This window comes from Gopherus evgoodei, chromosome 5 (assembly GCF_007399415.2).
Source record: "Gopherus evgoodei ecotype Sinaloan lineage chromosome 5, rGopEvg1_v1.p, whole genome shotgun sequence".
In the NCBI taxonomy this organism is placed as follows: domain Eukaryota; kingdom Metazoa; phylum Chordata; order Testudines; family Testudinidae; genus Gopherus; species Gopherus evgoodei.
In genome coordinates, this window is record NC_044326.1 from 116,984,478 (window position 1) to 117,006,273 (window position 21,796).

Here is a 21,796-nt window from a genome sequence, read left to right on the forward strand (position 1 = left end):
ATACCCAGCATGATCAACTCTCTGTTTTAACTCCAGTAATGTGATTTTTTGGCCAGTGCTGTAGCCAGTTTTGCAATGAGACAACAAGCTCTAGCCCTCATGATGTCCAGCTGGGTCCAGGGGAAAATCCCCTCTGATTGTCCACCTTCCCCTTCTCCTGGGGAAGAGCAACCAATCAGAACTGCTCCAGGAGGTGAGTAGAGCTCTTCCCCCTCCCCTCAGAATACAAGATGCCGTTTTGGGTAGGGGAGGTGGGAGGAACTGACATCATTCTTAAAGAGGGGAGGGGGGACAGAAGAGCAGAAACAGTCCAGCTGCTAAATGGGCATGTCCCCACCTTTGACCTTTCCTATAAACAGTGGTTCAGTCTGTTGTCTACTTCCCCCCCGCTGCTCTTCACCCCTTTCTAGCCTGAATAACCCCTGGACCTGCCCTGTCCAGGCCTGGGAAGGGGGAAAAGGGGACCTCATCGCAGCTTCCCACACCGGGGCTGGGATGGTGGGTGAAGAGCCCTTGAGCTGCAGAAGGGGCAAGCATGCATTGATGCTAGTGACAGGTGGGGGACTGGAGGGACAGAGCTGATGTGCGTAAATAATTACTGTGCTGGGAGATGGGCAAATGTGGGAATGGAGTGACACAATTAATTCAATTAGAATAGTAGAGCTTGGAGAGAAACTAGCAGCTCCATATCCCGTAGTTCAGTCGATGAGAGCTCTTGCAGGGAGGCCAAAACCAATACTCTCTGCATTTGGGAGAACGGACAATAGTTTAATTATCACATGCATTGGGAGTGAGCAGCAGAAGTTTAAAAAAACAAACAAACCTGAAAGACAGACCAAAAAACACAAGATAATCTTAGAAAAAAATCCAACCTCATGACTTTTGGGCCATTCTCATGACTTTTTGGGGTTCAGATTCATGAGAGAAGGATTTGATAATTATGATTTTGGTATCATGCTTTTGTCGCTAGTATATGAAGTTAGAAAATAAATGTTTTGATTTATAAATATCCAGCCTTGACATTTCTCGGAAAATTGCAGGGGTGAACGGCAAAGCATGAGGGATGAATGGTGATGGGTTAGTCCAGGCGTAGGCAACTTATAGCACGTGTGCCAAAGGTGGCACGTGAGCTGATTTTCAGTGGCACTCACACTGCCTGGGTCCTGGCCACGGGTCTGAGGGGTTCTGCATTTTAATTTAATTTTAAATGAAGCTTCTTAAACATTTTAAAAACCTTATTTACTTTACATACAACAGTTCAGTTATATATTATAGACTTATGGAAAGAGATCTTCTAAAAACGTTAAAATGTATTACTGGCCCGTGAAACCTTAAATTAGAATGACTAAATGAAGACTCAGCACACCACTTCTGAAAGGTTTCCGACCCCTGTGTTAGTCTAGGGATGCAGTCACATTACTAATGACACTATGTACTACTGATCATCACTGTTGTGATAGAGTGAAGTTCTATATGGAACAGTGAAAATAATTGATACATTTTTCAGTTCACTGGCCACCCCAGAAAGTAAAATAAGTTCATTTTGGATCTATCCAATGCTAAACTTTTTCAGTTTTCGCAGCTAAACAAAACAAAATAAAATAGAGAATAAATAGTTTTGATTTTGGAGCATTCTTAACTGTTGTTTGGTTAAAAGCAAATTTGGAAATGCCATTCATGGAGGAGGTGGTGTCCCCTTATAACCTATAGCCCAATGCAGCAAAGAATCCTGTGGCACCTTATAGACTAACAGACGTTTTGGAGCATGAGCTTTCGTGGGTGAATACCCACTTCCTCAGATGCATGATGACATGCATCTGAGGAAGTGGGTATTCACCCACGAAAGCTCATGCTCCAAAACGTCTGTTAGTCTATAAGGTGCCACAGGATTCTTTGCTGCTTTTACAGATCCAGACTAACACGGCTACCCTCTGATACTATAGCCCAATGGTTAGAGCACTCACTTGAGATATGTGAGAGCTGGGTTCAAGTTCCCATTCTGCTAGATTGGGAGCAGGGATCTGAACTTGGGTGTCTCATTCTGCAGGTGAGGCACCCCTCACACTGGTCTAGAGTGTATTCTGGTGTGGTCTCTCTTTTGTTCTTGTTGAAGATGTTCTACTTTGTATATGCTTAAATATTCATTTGAGCAGGGAATTGAACCCAGTTGTCCTCTTTCCCAGGTGGGTGCCCTAACTGCAACGCTATCCTTATTCTCACCCTCTCTCTCTGGTCTATGAATATTAAAATTTATAAATTAAAGAGGCAACCACCACTGGGTTGGTGAATGGCCTCTAAGTCTCCTTGTGAATCTAGTGTCAAAAAATGGTTTTGGATTAAACTGTTTGGTGAATGAATGTTGAATCAATGAATATTTTCAGTCAACCCAAAACTGCATTTTTCAGCAAATAAACTATTTGTCTAAAAAATGTCACTCTACTTTAGTTACACAGCCATGTGAAGAACCTGAGTTCCTACTTTGAGACTAGCACATGGGCATTGACTTAGTGTCCAAAACTCAGTCTCCCTTCAGAGGATTTTTTTTTCACTCTTAATTTAAGGTCCACAGACAGACCTCAGCCTAAGCTTTCTGCTGAGTTTTACTGTTCTCTGCAGGACCTCTCTGTCCTCACTTTTCTTCTAGTTCTTGCTGGGTCACACAACGTGTAGCCTGATTTAGGATTTACTAATAAAATTAATTAATCAATTTAATTATTATTTAATTTAATTAACCAAATTGCTAATTAATCATTAATGTTAATTAGTGTGGGTCTTAGGCGCTCCAATTTGTTTGATCAGAAGATAAAAGTTCTTGTCCTGAATCAGTCTCAACAGAATTTACAAAGGACCCTCAGGGATATGACAGGAAGCTCACACTGAGACAGTTATAGCCTTAAAGACTTTTTATTTAAAATCAATAATAGTAAGTAAATGGAAAATACCCAGAGTTACAAAGTTACAACTGTATTACTGCTATTTGAAAGATACATATGATAATATAGTATTATGTGCAACAAAGCTTTGGTCAATATACTCACAGCCTTCCTTGATAAACTGGTGGTAAGAAACACAGGACCAGCCTTGCAGTTGAGGTTTTTAAATTTTTGAGTGAGGGATGCAGTGCTTAGAGGGAATTAATGCTAAGAGTTATTAAAACTAAATTAGGGTTTACTTGACTAACTTAAACTTTAAAATAAAAACCTAATAAACAAACTAAATATAAAACTTAGGGAAACCAAGCTTAGCCTAGTTTGCTTGAAACTTAAAATTTAAGAACAAGTACAGCCTACTAATGGTAGAAGTTATCATAAATAGAATAGATAGAGATAGAGTAGAAATAGAAAGTAAGTGAGAATATTCTAGCTAGGTGGGTCACCTCTTTTAAAGGGCACACGAGCTGGAAATCCTTCCTCCTATGCCCAAATTTCATTTCTCACCCACAAAATGTTAGGTCATGCTTACCCCATAGGCTAGTATGTTTGTGCGTATTGATGACATGTACATATGCACATAAGTTCCCTTGTGGTGTACCTGTTAAGTCTGTTGGTACAACATTGAAAACCTCCCTATGTCATTCTCCATTGTCTATTGGTCTAGATAAAAGATGATAGACTAGGCGTGGGTGCTTACCTATTTAGGTAACAAGGTATAGGTCAACTTTACTTTCTGAGTAAAAGGTCTTAATATAGATATGCTAACTTAGCCCTAGCTTAACATACAGGATATGGCCTGTAGGTTTCTTGCATTACAGCCAAACTTCCTTTAATATAAATTTATAAACCTATTTTTCTTGGTAGTCCATCGATCCAATGATGACAAATCTGTGCAGATGATCTATTGTTGGTCTCATGGTGTGCCCTCTGATGACTGTACAAGCCAATTCTAGAGGTGCACATTTTGCTGCAGATGGTGCATGGGAAGTTCGCGGTCAGTGGATTGTGCGCTGCTGATGCTCTGTGATGTCGTTCGTGTGCCTCTTGTAGACGCCAGCAGCGGTCTTCCTCAAAGGCGATGCAGGTGTTTCTAACTGTTGCACGCCACTGTGTTCTGTCGCTGGTGGTGTCCTCAAGGTCCCTAGGTTTGATACTGCTGTACTGCAGATTGTCTTTGATGGTGTCCTTGTAACGTTTCCGTGGATGACCTATATGCTGAATGCCCTGGGAGAGCTCACCATACAGAAGCTGGCAGGGGATTCTGTTGGCATCCATGCGGCTGACATGACTGGTCCAACGTAGCTGTGATTTCATGATCATCATTTCAATGCTTGTCATCTGGGATCTCTTGAGGACCTCGAGATTGGGCACTTTGTCTTGCCAGCAGATCTTCATGATGTTGCGGAGGCAGCGCATGTGGAATGCTTCAAGCTGCTTGATGTGACACCTATATAGTGTCCATGTTTCACACCCGTACAAAAGAGATGAGAGAACAACAGCTCTGTACACAAGCAGTTTTGTTGACATCCGGATGTTGTGGTGATTTAAAACTTTGACACGCAGACAGCCGAGTGCCTGGCTTGCTTTGGATATTCGGGCGTTGATCTCATTATGCAGTGATCCATCACTGGATATGACACTACCGAGGTATTTAAAGTTCTCCACTACTTTAAGCTGAGTGCTGTCAATGGAGATACTCGGGACAGAAGCATTTGATCCAGGTGCAGGTTGATGAAGAACTTCTGTCTTTCCGAGGCTGATAGTTATTCCGAAGAGTTACGAGGCCTCAGCAAACTTGTTGACAATGTGCTGAAGATCATTTTCAGTGTGAGCCGTGAGAGCACAGTCATCGGCAAAGAGTGCCTCAAGAAGGAGTTTCTGCACTGTTTTAGTCTTTGCATTCAGGAGACAGAGGTCAAAAAGTGAACCATCATGCTGGTATTTCAAGTATATACCTCGATCCAGATCTTTCATTGCATGGTTAAGGACGCATGCAAAGAGCAGGTTAAATAGGACTGGTGTGAGAAAACATCCTTGTTTCATGCCACTGGTGAAGGGGGCTGATGTGGCTCCATCAGACAATACTTTGCCTGTCATGCTGTCATGAAAAAGGCGATTAATCTGGACAAATTTTCTTGAGCAGCCAAGTCGTGTTAAAATGGTCCAAAGGGCTTCCCTGTTGATGGTATCAAAAACCTTTGTCAGATCTATGAAGACAGCATACAGGTGCATATTCTGTTCAATGCACTTCTCTTGTATTTGTCTGACAGCAAACACCATATCGACTGTGTTCCGGCCAAGTTGGAAACCACATTGACTTTCAGGTAGATTTGCCTCGGAATAAACCTATTACAATAAACCAAATACTTAAACCAAAAGAAAAAATATCTATATATAGATATATAGATATGCAAGCAAGCAGGTTAGTCCTATAGGCTACAAAAGGCTCAGAAAACTTCCATAATTCTGAGTTGAAGTTAATATAACCAACTTGATCTGACCATGATGGTGAGTCAAAAGAAGAACTTTCGTTCTCTGTCTAGCATCCTAGCATAAGATGACATCACATCCTCTCAATGGCAACTTTGAATTGTTACTATTTTGAATTTGTGTATGGTTCAGTTTATAGATAACTATTTCCCCATACACATTAATAATACATTTTAAAACATTTTTATAAATTCTTTAACAATGAACTCTATAGGATTCCAAGACTATCTCAGTCTTAACTAGAGTCACACTTGGTTTATACAGATGCCTTGCATTTGAGATATATGAATGAATGTTAAAAATACTGAATAGCAAAAAGAATTATTTATAGATGGGACTGTAATTTTACAACGTAAGTTTGAATGGCACATCAGTTATCTTGACATAGGACAATTCTATCAAAAGACAAAAACTGTACAATCTGTAGGTGCTGAGGGTGTATCAGTTGCTTGACATTCTTTAAAAGAGATGATAATTCAAGATGGAATATATAAGAATAATACCTGGTTTTAGCCTGAGCAGTTAGCCAATATTCGAGACCTTGCAGGTTGATGCCATTAGAAGAAATTTATGATAGTCAGATCCTTCTTGCATGCGATCCTGTTTATTTTTAAAGAATGCACACAAAGTCCTGATTCCCTGAACATAATTGGAATCAAAGGAGACAGTTCCTTTGCTCACAGTTTTGTCTTTTCCTGGCCAGTACTCAGTCCAAAAAGCAGGGCTGGCTCCAGCATTTTTGCCGCCCTAAGTGGCGCGGGGGAAAAAAAAAGCTGTGATTGGCAGCACTTTTGCGGCAGCTCTACTGCTGCCACTTTGTTCTTTGGCGGCGGGTCCTTCCATCTGAGAGGAACTGAGGGACCTACCGCTCAAGAGCCGGATGTGCTGTCCCTTTCCCTTGGCCGCCCCAAGCACCTGCTTGGTGTGTTGGTGCCTGGAGCCGGCCCTGCCAAAAAGCTTTTTCTCTCAAGGCCATGTTACCAGTGCAGGTCTTGTTGTCTGCTTGTCCTGCTGCCATCTCTGGCTGCTTCTGACTCTCACAGCTGCACAAAACAATAACCTGCCCCTGCCTTTGCATTCAGACCCAGAGAAAACCCCTTTAAACCATATGGTTCAATTCCTACACCTGCCTTGCCACGCAGGTCAGTGATTTGTGTGGTGGCTTATGTTGTTTCAGCTATTACTAAGCAAAGAGACATTTAATTGCTCCCTCATTTATTCTTAATTGAAGGGAACTTTCAAACCCACCAGCACAGCCCATATATCAAACACACACTTACTGAGAGCCACCCACCCTCCAGCATAACAATAGTGGTGATAGTGGTAGTGTTGTGTGTGAGTGGTAAGTCAGTAAGTTCACATAGCTTCATGAATTCACAGGCTGCGAAAGGAGTAGAAGGGAGATGTCTGCACTTTCACAGCCTCACACAACCCCCCCCCCCATTTTTTTTAGAATTTCTCCTTTATTTCTTTAAGATATTTTTTGGGGAGAATCCAGGGGACTCTTGCGGTTGGGAAGTCATGTGCTCCTGTCTATGCTGTGCCTCTGCCTGAGCCCTTCCCCTAAAAGGAGAACTTCAGCACACTTCATGCTATTTTCACTTCCCTAACTCCATGTGGCTTTGTTCATGGGTGGAAATGCATTTGTAGTCTATTCAGTTTTGTCCCAGAATGCAAGGTTTTTCATGAAGTCACCAGGTGTATTTGTGAGCAAGCTGATGTTTCTGTCTATCATCGTTAGAGATCAAACTCATTAACTTTAATAATGTGATGGGGCAAGACCAGATGTCTACAGTAAAGTAGTGAGGAAGAGGTATGTTAGCCCCAGGCTAAACAAATCCCTGGTACCATGGTAACCAAATGGCAGTTGCTCCAGGTTAATCAAGACATCAAGGCCAATTAAGATCCTTCTAGAAGGCAGTGGAGATAGCTATGTTGATTGGGACACCTGAAGCCAATCAAGGGCTGGCTGGAACTAGTTAAAAGCCTCCCAGTTAGTTAGTGATGTATGGGTGTCAGGAGCTGTAGGAGGGAGCTGTGCTGTTGGAGGAATAAAGCAGTATGACGCCATATCAGGTGTAAGGAAAGAGGCCCTGAGGTAATGGTGAAGGAGATATTGAGTGGGGGCTGCTGTGGGGAAGTGGCCCAGGGAATTGTACACATCCTATTTCCAAAATGTCAGTTACCATAGCTGCTAATTTTAGGGTCCTGGAGTAGAGGGCGGGCCAGGACTCCCCCCTCCCCTCCCTGATTAATCACTGAGACTGGGAGACAACAGAGACTGTTTGAGGGAGGGGGGTTGTTGTTGGCTTATGATGAAAATGGCTCAGTAAGCTGTGACCCTTACCTCTAGAGAGAGAAGGGCTACATGGAGGGTCACAGTGAGTCTCTGAGGCTAGCAAAAATCTGCCAGGAAACTCAGGACCCACAGAGTCAAGGACAGAACTTTGTTACAATAAGAATTATGCTGTGGCTAGTTAGCCATAGGTGGTGAGATGCAGTGACACTCTTCACTCAGCCACAGCATTGAATGGAGTGCGGCATCCGCATGCAGGATGAGCCACAACAGGCTCTTATTTTCCACTGTGTTTACAACTTCTTTAGAATTGCCCTCATAGTACACAGTCACGTATGCACATGGCTTCAAGCTTCAGTGTATGGGTCAAATTCTCCACCGACTTACACCCCATTGGACCTAGCTAACTACAACAGGATGGAAGTCAGTGACAAATTGGGCCTGATTCTTCACTTTGTCATTCTAGTTTTATATCGGCATAACTTCATAGATTGCAATAGAATTGCAATGAAATAAACAGGAGTAACACATAGTGTTGAATTAGGCATACGTCTTGCATTCTCTTTTGCCATCCCAGGCTGAAGCTTGAATTGTAACAGAGCAAGACATTGACTTTTAATTTTCACACTTTTTTTTTCCACAAAAGGACAGTTTGTCTGGGGTGGAAGCAAGATCCATCCAGCCAAAATCCCTCTGGTTCATAAGTGACCAAGCCAAAACAACGCTCATCAGTGTCTTTTGTGCACATGAATAATAATACTGTGACTTTCTTTAACAATTTTATTCTGAGGATCTCGAGTATTTATAAATTAAATAAGCAAGATTCCCAAACACCTTATGGCATATTATTCTCTATATTTTACAGATGGGGTAACTGAGGTACAGAAAAATTAAGAGACTTGTCATAGGTCACAGAATATCAGTGGTTAGAGCTGGAAATGCAAAAAACCAAAAACAAACTCCCAGCTCTGTGCTCTGACAACTAAATATTTTTGCCTCTGCTGAAAATCTTACGAAGTTTCTTTCTGTTTGGAAAATATAAAGGAATTTTCATATGGACTAAGTTCACCAGGTGATTTGTCCTGCTCTGTTCTATTGGAACCAACAGAACTACAGTAGTACTAAAACCCTATTAATATCATACCCCAGCAAAGGCAACCAGAATGAACTGCATTACATTTAAAGTTAAATTAGAACATCTTAAATGATCAAAATGTTTTGGTTTTGAAAATAGATTATAGGTTCATTGTTGTTTGGAGTGTTTTTATAGCTGTGTTGGTCCCAGGGTGATATTAGAGAGACATGGTGGGTGAGGAATTTTTTTTTTTTTATTGGCCCAACTTCTCTCTCTTTCACCAACCTTGTCTCTTTCTTTGACTTCACTGAGGGCTCGGCTACACTGGAGAGTTGCAGCGCTGGTGGTGGGTTTACAGCGCTGCAACATAGTAACTGTCCACACCTGCAAGGCACATCCAGTGCTGCAACTCCCTGGCTGCAGCGCTGGCTGTACACCTGGTCTGCTTGGGGTGTAACGATTGCAGCGCTGGTGAGGCAGCACTGCCTGTCAAGTGTGGCCACCAAAAGTGCTGTTATTGGCCTCCAGGGTATTAGGAGGTATCCCAGAATGCCTACTCACAACAAACCGGAAGAATGGCTGAACTCCGAGCTCCCCCGCGCTGCTTATCTAAAAACCAAACACAGCTCCTGTTTGCTCGAGCCAGCGGAGGCAGGCAGGGGAATTGCTTTGGAAGGTTCACAGCTGTTCGCTTGAAGAGAGAAGTTGCAGGGCAGAGGGGGAGGGGGGAGTCCGTGTTGAGCAGCTGCTTATGTGGTCTGAAGGCTATTTAGGAATACATAATTTGCATTTAGTGAATAAGAGAGGGGTGAGGGAAGGGCTCGAAACTTTTAAATTGATTGCAGTTTGGTGATGTGTATGTTCCAGTTCTTAGAACTTGCCAGGCAGGGAGCTGATAGATCCAAAAATCCACTCTCTCTCTCTCTCCCACGTTCCGCCTCACCCCCCTCTTTTGAAAAGCACGTTGCAGCCACTTGAACGCTGAGATAGCTGCCCACAATGCACCACTCCCAACAGCGCTGCAAATGCTGCAAATGTGGCCACACTGCAGCGCTGGTAGCTGTCAGTGTGGCCACACTGCAGTGCTTTCCCTACACAGCTGTACGAAGACAGCTGTAACTCCCAGCGCTGCACAACTGTAAGTGTAGCCATAACCTGAGGCTTTTTCCACAAATCCTTTCAGCCTTTGACTGATTCTGACTTTGAAGAGTTTGTCTACCAAGAGACTTAGTGTGTGGCACGCTAGCTGGCTACATGGACCCTGTTACCACACACTAACAATTTCATAGGTGCTGTTTGAGATAGGAGTATGCCCAAGTGTATTACAGAATTTTAGTGCACAGTAGCAGGTCTACACAGCAATGCAGTGCTTAGCAAGTAAGTGTGCTGTAGAATCACACCCTGGCTGACCACAGACTGTGTCCATGCAGACAAGCACTGAGTGTCCTGGGGCAGCATTAGGCAGTAATAGGAGCCCGAAAGAGCCTGAGCATCACCGACAAAGGGCTGAACACTCACTGCTTCCACTAAAGTTAATGGGAGTTGCAAGTGTTCATTTTGTAGCATGTCCGGAAGTGAAAGGGGTAAGTCTATTGAGCTACACTTCTGTTTTCTAATGTCATGAAAGACCTAAAGCGAAATGTGTACTTTCAGTCTGAAATGAGCACAAAAAAGTTATTATTCCTTAGCAGACATTTGCCTAAATTGTATATGCAAATAATCCTAAATGTAAGGATGTTTTCTACACTTCATTCAAACTTTTTGAATCACAGAATGTAAGTTTTGATTTTGGTTACACCTGTCAGTAAACCATCTTCATCAGAAGAAGAACCGGACCTTCTAGACTTATCAAGCAACCCTTCACAGTTGCTCTGAGACATGATTGTTTTATTAGTAAAGAATGATGCCAAATGGAGGTTAAGTTGAACAGGGAACTTTATTAAATCCTGTGCACTGCTGTGCCCATGTGGCTAAGTTGCTTCCAACCTAACCATCCATTCCCAAGTCTTGTCCATAACAATCCCTCCAGGGAACATGAGCCCTCTGACTCCAGTTCCACTGATCATGATACAGTGGTAGTTAAACTACTTGTCCCTCATCTACACCAGTGCTTCTAGTTTGCTAATGCAGTTGGAGTTGTACTGGCCCTAGACCATCAGTGCGTGAAGTGCTAGTTCAGATGAAGCCTAAGACCAGCTATGAAGAAAGCTTGCATCAACAATCCTTTAATCTGAAGGGTAAAACATATTATACTGCTGTTGACTTTAGTGGGGACTATTTCCAGCCAAAAGTTGAGACTTCAGAGCCAATCTTATTAAAAAACAAAACAAAACAGCACTGATGTGACGCAGTAGGAAGTGGGGTGGATTGACCTGGGAATGTCGTTTAGTTTTACTGGGACTGTCTGAATAGGGGGAAGGGAGAGCAGGGGATGACTCTAGGTGAGGGACGGTACCTGAACCTGTAAACTGAGTCAGGAAGGGGGTGGGGTGAGGTGAGGCAACACCTTTCCCGGGAAACTGGACAAAGGGAGAGGAGGAGAGAAGGAGGGGGAGAGAGCCTGCTGTAGGGGTTTTGGTTTCAGTTTTGGGATGGCTGGGAAGAGGCAGGGAACCCCAAGTTTGGAGTCTGAGATTCTTGCCCCCCAGAAGCACCTACCTGAGGGGTCCTGGTTGTACCTACAAACCCTGCTTGCAACTGTGTTCCTGTTGTTTTACTGGCTGGCTGAGATTCACAGTGTATCGCAGGAAGGAGGGGGTTGCAGGACCGTGACTCCCCCACACTCCGTGACATCTTGGCTAAGTGTTGGAACAGGTTGCCAATTTCTAGGCCTTTCATAGAAATGCATGGGCTCCTTTGTGGATGTAGAGAAATTATGTAAGTAATCACTGCTGAGTAGTACTCTCGCAAACTCAGCAGGAGGTAAGGGATTGAAACCTCTTTCTATAGAGAAACTAGAATCTAGGAGAGAGGGGATCTCTGCAGGGAAACCCTTGTACAGGCAAGCTTGAAGAATGCTTAGGGTTATGTTCTTTAATTATTGTGAGAGTTAGCAATGAAGCCAAACCCCAGGAAAGAGGTAATTATGCTGTGTGCTTACTTTCAGGATTAAGACAGAACTCCTTCTGCTTTCACATGTTGTTTAGCATATGACTAGTTTAGTTTAAACAAAATCCCATCCACTTTTTTTTTTTGGCAGTTTCATAAAACATTGTTGCTCCAGCATGCTGGAATTCAGCTGACAGGAGCAGGTGAGCCACTTGGATTTACAGACGTTCCATCATAAGAAATAGCAGGAGTAAGTCCTGTGGGCAGGAGAATAATTACAACATTGACTCTGGATGGGGAGGAACAAAGCTCAGTTTAAAAGTGTACAATTGTACAGGTCCTACTACAAAGGATGCAGTGCTTTCTTCTGATATTGTAGTTAAAAAAAAAAAAGAACAGAAACAATCGAGCTATTCAGATTTGTACAGCAGATACTGCATAGTCTTTCTTTAATCTTTTCACTGGCCCTTAATAAAGCATTTTTTATTGCAAACATTTTAAATGAATATTATGCAAAATCCTATACATTTCAATTAGATTTCACAGAGTAAGCTATTAATTGTATTGGGGCTGAAGTACCTCATATGATATCATTAGGCGTGTATCATAAGGTATACATTAAAATATTTTAATGTAGAATGGAGTAGCTTTTTGTGTGGTGAAGCTGCTGTCCTACTCTGCAGAATATTAAAATATAGGATACCTTGTTCCTTGCTATTTGCAGTCACAGGCACGTGTGGATGTATGTCACAAGCATTCGCATCACATTTCTTTTGTCCTACCCTACTACTTCACTCTTTTTTTCACTATGTAAGGATTCTAGTGTGTTAGTCTTTTTCCATATACTAAATCATTCTTTGTGATAAAACAGTACACAACGGTAAGGGACAAAAATCTCACTTTCCATGCCTGCATATAGAGTCCTATTGATTCTGAGTCTGTGGGATCATACCCAAGTATAATTATCTGACCTAAAATAATTAGAAGAACACTATACCTGCCTACTTACAGAATATGATTTTCAAAACTTTACATCACTGTAGGAAATAACATGGTCACATGATACCCAGTAGTGTTAGAAAGAATATAATCAACTTTGTGACAAAAGCTCATCACAGTTTAATAAGCAGGCATGGTACCTGCTGCTGAATGTGGGTGAAATAAACACGTCTATAAGTCTGAAGATCAATTTAGTGTAGCTCCTTCTGATTTTCAGTGCAGGACAGTATATTTCAGTGTGCTAAAAGAATTAATGAGACTCATACAAAGCCAGCAAGCATCACAAATGTACTGGGTAAATTTCCAAAGTTTAAAATCAGTACAATGGGCCAGATTCATTCCTGCTGTAACTCCACTGAATATAATCTCAAAATCTGCTCTCCTTACTCACCTGAACACAACATCTAGTGGTGTTACTTCAGAAATGAATCTAGCTCTTTCTCCTTTATAGCCACTAAGCCTAATGCCATTAAGTGTCTCCTCTCAGGAGCTGAGTGCTGTCAGATTCCACTGGGAATTGCAGACTTGAGCTATCTGTGATGATGAACGAATAAAGACCAGAAAGCTGCTTGTTCGTTCATTCCAAGCCTTTAGCGCCTCCAACCTGCTTAGAAACAAGACGTGTGACGAATATTATATAACTCTCAACTGGCTGCAGACTGAGTGTCATTTATGATGCTTGCAATATGGCAAAAACAGCAGAGTGCTTGAGGAAAGTGGCAGTATTTATATCTGTCACTTGGCTGATATACTGAAGATCATCACAGGACTGTGAAAAATAGGTTTGCAATTTAAGGGGAAGGTTTGGGAGGGAGATGTGGGGTTTGGGAGGCTGTTTTATGGGGGGGGGCATTTATTTGGGGCTTGAGCCACGGGTGGGTTTATTTGGGGAGAAGGGGGTTGGGATGGTGGGGAGATGAGTAGGGGTCTATGGCAGGAGGAGGTTTTGTGGGGTTTGGTTTTACTTATGGCTTGGGGGCTATGGGGTGTTTATTTGGGGACAGGGTTGCAGGGAGTTGGAGGGGTTTAAGCAGAGGTGGGAGAGTTGGACGGGCACTGTGGGAGGAACAGATTGGAGGGATATGGCAGGGGCAGATTGAGTGGGGAGCTGTGAGAGGAAGGATATTTGGGGGAAGAGGGCAGTATGTGTGTGTATATGAACGCAGATTGCTGTGTGGCGATGTGGGTGGCCACAGCTGGCTGTGGTTGTCTTTGGCTCCCTCCCTCCTCCTCCTCAGCCCCTTCCCTCTTCTCCTCCCTCCATCTTGCTTGCTCCCTCCCTTGCAGGCACCAGCCCCAGCTCTGCTCGTTGGCATTGGGAAGGGATGGACTTGCCACACCCACACCAGGGCATTAAAGAATGAGATGACTCAGACAGTATGGTAATAAGGGCCATAGAAGTATCCAACTTAGTGAATAAAGAGTTCGCAAAGAGGAGGTTTTCCTGCTCCAAAATGTGGTTTGTAATTATGTCCTTGTTGCCGTGAGAGAAGTGTTGTTACTGGAGGAGCTTTGTCACAGAGTACTTGAGCTCAGCTAGTGGAATAAGAAATATTGGGCTTATGCAGACAAATAACTAAAAGGTGAATCAATATTCTGGACATTAATCTTCATCTTTTACTTGGAGAAAGTGTGCACGTGTATCTTTACAAATGTGGTATTTATGACTGGTATGCCCTTTTGCTTACAGAATGGACTCAATGCCCTACACCTGGCTGCCAAAGAAGGCCATGTGGGACTGGTACAGGAGTTACTGGAAAGAGGGTCAGCAGTGGATTCAGCTACTAAGGTAATATGTGCATGTTTATATAGTTTATTTACAGAGCAAAGAGATGAAAGAACTAGAAGTAAATATTTCCCCTTGTTATCCAATGGGCAGTGTAAATACTCAGGAAATTTGCAAAAAACTGCAATATAAGAATACAATATTAAGATAAATACCTCTTTGGTAAAGTATAAACCTAAACCACCAGGACAAGATCTTCCACGGGTGCAAATCAGTTTACTTCATTGACTTCAATTTATGAGTTTAATACAGAAATTATAAGGTTGAAATTATGTGGCCTGTGTTATACAGGAGATCAGGCTAGGTGATCACAGTGGTCTCTTCTGGGCATTTAAATCTGTGAATCTATGAATCAGCTGAGGCTTCTAGGTTCTAGGTTGTAAATGAAGATGGGGACTGAGAAGTATGGCATAGTGGGAGCCCTTACAGTTTCACTGTTATGAAAAAGTTTATCCTTTTTAGTGGCATTTTTCATTAGAGAGACAAAGAAAATAACTGACCAATTGTAGACTATTTCAGAATAGTGAAAATGTGTAACATATACGGGTCCCTATGTATGCTGCATTACAGTGGAACCACATTCTGCAGCAATAATTTCTATAGTATAATTCATCAATGATTATTCTCAGTAATGACTAAGGAAGGGTTTTCAGCTGTGCTCTGTAGATAGCCGAGCTGTATGGCCTTCAGCACACATTGCTGTTTAGGTGGTCTGGAGTAGAATCTCTTTTCCCTGCCCAGTGCATGCCACAGAATGGGGGACATTGCAGTCAGCTTCAGCAGTTCATTTTCTCAGTTCTCAAGAGCTGCTCTATTCTCTAAGCATCGTAACTGACCTGCTTGCACATCTGATTACACCTGCTCCTTTTCTGCAAGCTGAACTCTAGCCCTGGCTCCCTAACCCCTGTCCTACCTGGTTCTGTAGAACAGTGAGGGAAACATACAGTGTAATCCCAGTAACTCCCCTGCAAGCAGGTCCTAGCGGGACAAAGAAAAGGTAAACAGTGCTGAGCACCTGACTGCAGAACCATAATCCATTCTGCAGTAATAATGGTGAATTCTGGGGATTCTTGGAAAAATGGCCATTTCCACAACTGTACAATAACAGAGTTGATGGGGCCCTGAGTGAAATAATGGGGAAGATCCCTCCTCTCAGAGCTGTTGTTTCGGGCTCTTTGCAGACTCAGGGCATGATTATGCTCGGTTCATATTTCCATGGTTATCTTTGCAACTGTTAGGGCTAGAAATTTAATTTAAGAAAAACAAAAGCTGAAATTCTGGAGCATTGTTCTGCAGCAAAAAGTGAATTCTCTGGCACTGCAAATTATGGAGATAAGTGAATAACCATATTACGATATATATTGGCTGTTGAGTTCTGACATACAGGGTAATGTTTCTAGAATCTTCATCAATGTAAGTCTAGGCCCTCACTCCAACTGCTTCTCCCCACCCCTCTGGTCATCTCATTGATGGAGGCCTAAGAATTCCCTCATTTTACCTTTTCTTAACCCTCCCCTCTGACCATGAGCCTTAAATTGAACCATGCTTTTTCTAGCATAGATGGGACTCTTTTAAGAGTACATTAGCACATAACTGTTCAGTGAAATGTTTGTTAGATGTGGGATACTGCCTCCCCCAGGAACACCTTGGCTCACAGTGGGGCTGGGAATGAAATTCAAATCTCCAGCAACGCTCTACTGCTTTAGCCATTTATGTTCCATTGGAGAGAAATGAGTTCTCCAGGAAGTCCCCTTTGCACCCCCCCCCCCAACCACATAACAGCAACCCTGCCTTCAGCTGAGAAGGGCTCTCTCCAGTGCCATTAATGCCAGTAGGAGTCCCTTGAGGACAATATGAAATGCTTCCTCCCTACTTTGCCTGCTGCCTCCACCCATCTGCCATCCCTGTTATAGTCAAGTAATCACTTTCTTTCCTATGCACTCTTTACTATATGCCAACAAGTAGAAAATAAAGTGAATTCTCTTCTCATTATTTTCATGTTTAGGTGGTTTTTGTCTCTGGTAACCTAGTTCTTTCAGCAAAGTACTCAGTATTCAGACTGTTCAGTACAAGGAGATCTCACTTTATTGGGTCATGTGGGATGATTTAGAAAGCTCCTAAATCTCTGCTTTCCCTTTTGGAGAGCACATCCACTGAGCTGAAGGAAAAACCTATCTACTCTAGTTCTTTGTCAAACATGAAATAAACCAGCAATTTGTTCCATGCACCAGCCAATCCCTTTTCCAGAACTCCACCCAAAAGTCTATAAGAATATATCCTGGGGAATTAACATGACAAAATCCTTTTGAAATGCCCGTTGGTGGCATATCCCAGCTCTCTCCCATGCAATGTCCACAATGCTGTGTATCCTATAAGGTAGAACAGTGTCTTATGAAGTAATGCATGGAAGTAGTATTGTGTTTTGAATGTCATAATGATTGTTAATAAGGGATCATTTCTTTTACATAACAGAAAGGGAATACAGCCCTGCACATTGCTTCCTTGGCCGGACAGGCTGAAGTTGTCAAAATTCTGGTTAAGGAAGGAGCCAATATTAATGCACAATCTCAGGTATGGTGATGTTTTCCCTCTATTGTAAGTATAATTTGAAGTTCTGTAAAACAAACTTAAGGCAATAGGCAGGCACAGTACATGCTTCCCCTGCACCTAATCCTGGCAAATCAAACCAGCCTTGACCTGTGTCATAGATAGTATTCCTTAATATTTGACTGTGACTATAAGTACCCAACTGCATAGAATGAAATTGTGTGTTGGTTATGTGATGCATAAACTTGGATTGTTGTTGACTGAGATCACCAAGGAGAATTTTTACTGTGTGTTCTAGCAAATCAGGAGCCTCAAATAATCCCACTATGCTAAGATGTTTTAAAATAATATATTTGTCTTAAATTCTCACCCTGTCAAGCTGCCTGGAATGGCTCACGAGCAAGAGTACCCACCTCAGGGCAGACTGTGAAGAAGCAAGGCACAAACCCCAAACTGGTTGTGGGTTCTATACTTAGATTCACCAACCAAGAATCAAGTGTGAACCCCTCAAGCACTATAATAGCCTTAACATGTACCCTCAGACAGTCCCCTGGGGTACCCCAATCTATCTTGCCACTCACGTTAGCTTGCCTTTGTGATAGATGGTCCCTTACACCAAAAATCACAACAGTGTTCAAGCTAGTCCCAGTCCCAAAGGACCAGTCACTTACCCCAGATAAATTGCACCTTAGATCCTACACTAAAGACAATGCTTTTAGCCAATCCTATAATAAATTAAATAAAGGTTTATTAACTAAGAAAAAGAAGTGAGTTATGTATAAGGTTAAAGCAGGCAAACATACACACACAAATGGGTTACAGTCTTAGATTCCAAAAGTTAATAGAAACTGCTATAATATGAAAGCTCTGTGTGTCTTCTAGGGCTAAAGCAGACTAAGCAGCCAGGGATCCTTTGCTTATGCTTAGAAATTTTTGCCCCTCAGAGTCCAGGTAGCATAAAGAAACCTAGTTCCTTCTTATCCAGGATTTTTATTCTCTTTCCCCAGAGTTCAAGCTGATGGGATGGGCCCACCTGCACATCTCCTCTTCGTGGGTGGGTGGGTGGGGGCAATCAGCAAAGGCTGTTGTCCTCTGGTGTTCCACAGTGGCTTATCTGGGCCTTCTTTTGTTGGGCAGGAGATGACATCTCTTGTGGAAAACTAGTATTTCACATGTGGTAATGCTTTTCTCATGATTATGGGTTTCATAGCAAATGCTTAAATATTATCTTGTAACATGGGATACAGATATTATAATGAGATTAATGTATGCAGCAACTCACAAGCATTTCATAAAATCTGAACGCAGTCCTCTAACTCTAATATATATATTAACAATACTAACACACAGGTGAGCCAGACTGGTTTCCAGCTATGCATTTGTCAGTGTTTTCTGAAGCCTAGGGACCTTGGCATGAGTTATCATCTGTTCTGCCAGCATCACAATTCCAACACCTACTTTTCAGTCACAAGGACTAAAAGCAACGCTTTTCATTGTTAACTATTGGTTAAAAAAGTTTGTAGATGGATTAGTTTCCATTATGATAAGTCTCGATATTCATTCTTCACACAGTAGGCATTAAATCAAAGATTTGGCATGCACATTTGATCTGGGGAAATGCAGCTTATTTTGGAATGCAATCCAACTGTTATAAAAAAAGACCTATTAATCTCTATGGCGTGAAGGTTGGCTACTCTTTCAAAATGTACCAAAGAGCATAATGATTTTATTACAGAAACTGACCAATGGTGAAATGCTTGAAGGTAAACTTCTCTCCACCTTTGTGCAAAGCTGTAGTAGCAAGAGCTGTCTCATTACTGCTGTTTCAGACTTGTAAACAACATGTGTTAGGTTCTCAGTTGAAAAGAACAGACCACAAGCCATATAGATGGTTTGTTTTCAGAGCTAAGAACCTCCACCCTGACAAACAGATACACTTAATGGTTCTCATTGTTTTTAGCAATTTGCCAAGTTATCACATCACAGTATTTCAGATACTGCAATTGTTTGGAATCCTAAACACAGGGAAATAATGAATATCTTAGACAGCATTGTTTGATATGTATTGGTAAATGCTACTCTTTAACGAAGGCCGTTGAGCATAAACATGCATAATTGAGGGGGGGTGGTTGGAAAGTGATCTGTTGTATGTTAAAGAATCTGGCATCTTTATGCATCAGATCGTTATGCAATGTATAGTGAGCCAGTGGCATTCTCTGAAGGAGGTCATCAAGCTAAATCCTACTGTTGGATTTAAAATATGGCTGGATCATTTGATGCCCACTGGTAATGTTTGTACAGTAGCTTTGCAAGCTAAGACCAAGAGAAAAATTAGTCATACTTCAGAAGGTTAAATTAAAGCCATGTTAAATTCTGCCTTGCTCTGAGTGAACATGGGCTAGATAATGGCCCTCACCTGCATTCGTGTTGCACAAGGTGAGGGGGATGGGGACAAAGATGTCAGAGAGTTGCCTTAACAAAGCAGATGGGGATTACCAGGTGAGTATCCCAGGAAGCATAAAACTGGCACAGTTGCCTCTATGCGACATGCTTCCCCTCGCTCCAGCACAGGATATGTTTGTGGGCAGGGAGGTACATAGGTAGAGTCAGAGGTGTCAGTGGGTGTGGCCATGTAAATATTAGGGGTCTGTCATAGCTAGTGTTAATTAGAGCAGCTCTAAATTATGCCAGGGTCCAACCAGTCCTTGATTTGCTCCAGGATCTTCCTCTGACTGTCCAAGTCCTGCACTGAACACAGCTTGATCACACCTGGCGATCTGGCATTTCAGTGTGTGTAATATCCTGTCTAATGCAGGAGATTGGAAGCATGCAATGACCAGTGATGCAAGCAGAATGCAATAGACTAACCAATGTATTTATAAAATGGATAGCTCTGTCCCTACCTTCACAACACTTGCATAAAGATCAGGTATTTGTTTCTGTTGTTTTCTTCCCAAAAGCTTCTTTGCTAAGGAGCTCTCATGACAACTGACTGTCAGCTACACCTCATACTTCAATTTCATTTAACTGAATGCTGAGAAATGCTATAATGTTATTCCTCCAATTCAAGAAATGAACTAGTTGCTTTCACAGAGTCTTAATTGGATAATTATCACACACTTTCATAAACTGTAGGTTCTAAAATTAGGACTTCAGCAATGCTAAGAGATCAGCATGAAAATATAATTGTTTTAATAATCAGGAACACTTTTTAATATGAAAAAAATAAATGTGTTTTCTGCCAAATTGGGTAAACATTTTCACAGTAAGCTTAGAACAGCCATTGCATTTTTATTGTTAGCACTGAATGTTCCAGATACTGTATCCAGTCGGGCCAACAAGCATTTGCTCCTTGAATTCTGATCCAAATGGAATTGACTTAGATGATTATGACAGGCAATCAGACATACTCTCATCTCTTGCCCACTGAAACCGTTCTGTATATGACAGTAGTTTCAACATTCATAATAATGGTAAGAGGGGCTGTTTTACCAAGATATCTGCTGGAAAATCTATCCAATAAGACGTTTACCACTGAAGTCAGTCTTCAACTTTGTGAAGGATAGCTCTTAGAGTAAAAGTGAGAGCAGCACCAAAGGGATAATGCAACCCTAGACCAGACAAAACTAAGAAAGAGGAAAAGGTAATAAGCAGAGGAGGAATTCACGGGCTAGTGATCATGAATAAGGCTACGTTTTAGTCATAGGTTTTTTTAGTAAAATTCATGAACAGGTCACAGGCAATAAACAAAAATTCATAGCCCATGAACTGTCCATGACTTGTACTATTTACCCATAACTAAAACTTGGGCCAGTGCCCCTGGTGTTCAGAGCGGGGAGGTCTGGGTGCACCTAGGGTGCTGGGGGGGTTGTCCGGTACCCCTGCTGGTGGGGTGTGGGAGGGGAGAAAGGAGATTTGGCAGGGCTAGTAGGCTCCCTACCCGGCTTTACATGTCTCTGCAGCTCCTAGGGGAAGGGAAGGCCAGGGGGCACTTAGCACGGGTCTGCAGCTCCCATTGGCCAGGAACCGCAGCCAATGGGAGCTGCAGGGGTAGTGCCTGCAAGCAAGGACTGTGCCCAGAGCCCGCATCCCCTCCTCCTAGGTCAGGAATTGCAGGGTCATGCAGGCTGCTTCTGGTGAGCCCCTCCACCTTCCAGGTAAGTGCCGCTCTGCACCCCAACCCCCTGCCTCAGCCTTGAGCCCACTCCCATACTCAAACTGCTGCTGGCCCAGGGACTGCCCGAGTGTTCGGAAAACCCCTCAGCCAGCCTCACCTGCTGCTGCCAAAGTCACGGAGATCACGTAAAGTCGCGGAATCCGTGACCTCTGTGACAGAAACACAGCCTTAATCATGAACTAATTTGGAGGCTAGTTATCATGAACCAATCAAATCTTCATAGAAAGAAAGTTAATGGCATTAAAAGATTAAGGGCCATACCTTCCTCTTCTCTTTTCTATAGGTTCTTATACTACACTGATCACTGTTGTATCTGAGTGCCTTACAGAGTCAATACTTGGCACTGGTGAGACCTGAGAGGGAGTAGTGTGTCTAGTTTTGGGCACCACACTTTAAAATAGTTAGGGACACACTAGAGGGGATCCGGAGGAGAGCAACAAAAATT

The 21,796-nt window shown here is 42.5% G+C and overlaps 1 protein-coding gene across 23 annotated transcripts in view; it reads left to right on the forward strand.

Moving 5' to 3' along the window:
* The window catches only part of ANK2 (ankyrin 2), a 598,819-nt gene that overhangs the window by 393,373 nt on the left and 183,650 nt on the right, over positions 1-21,796 (forward strand). For all 23 annotated transcript variants that reach the window (XM_030564737.1, XM_030564739.1, XM_030564736.1 and 20 more), the window contains 2 exons: positions 14,532-14,630; positions 17,100-17,198. In XM_030564737.1, the coding sequence (XP_030420597.1) occupies positions 14,532-14,630; positions 17,100-17,198 (198 nt within the window). The remainder of the gene's footprint in view (positions 1-14,531; positions 14,631-17,099; positions 17,199-21,796) is intronic.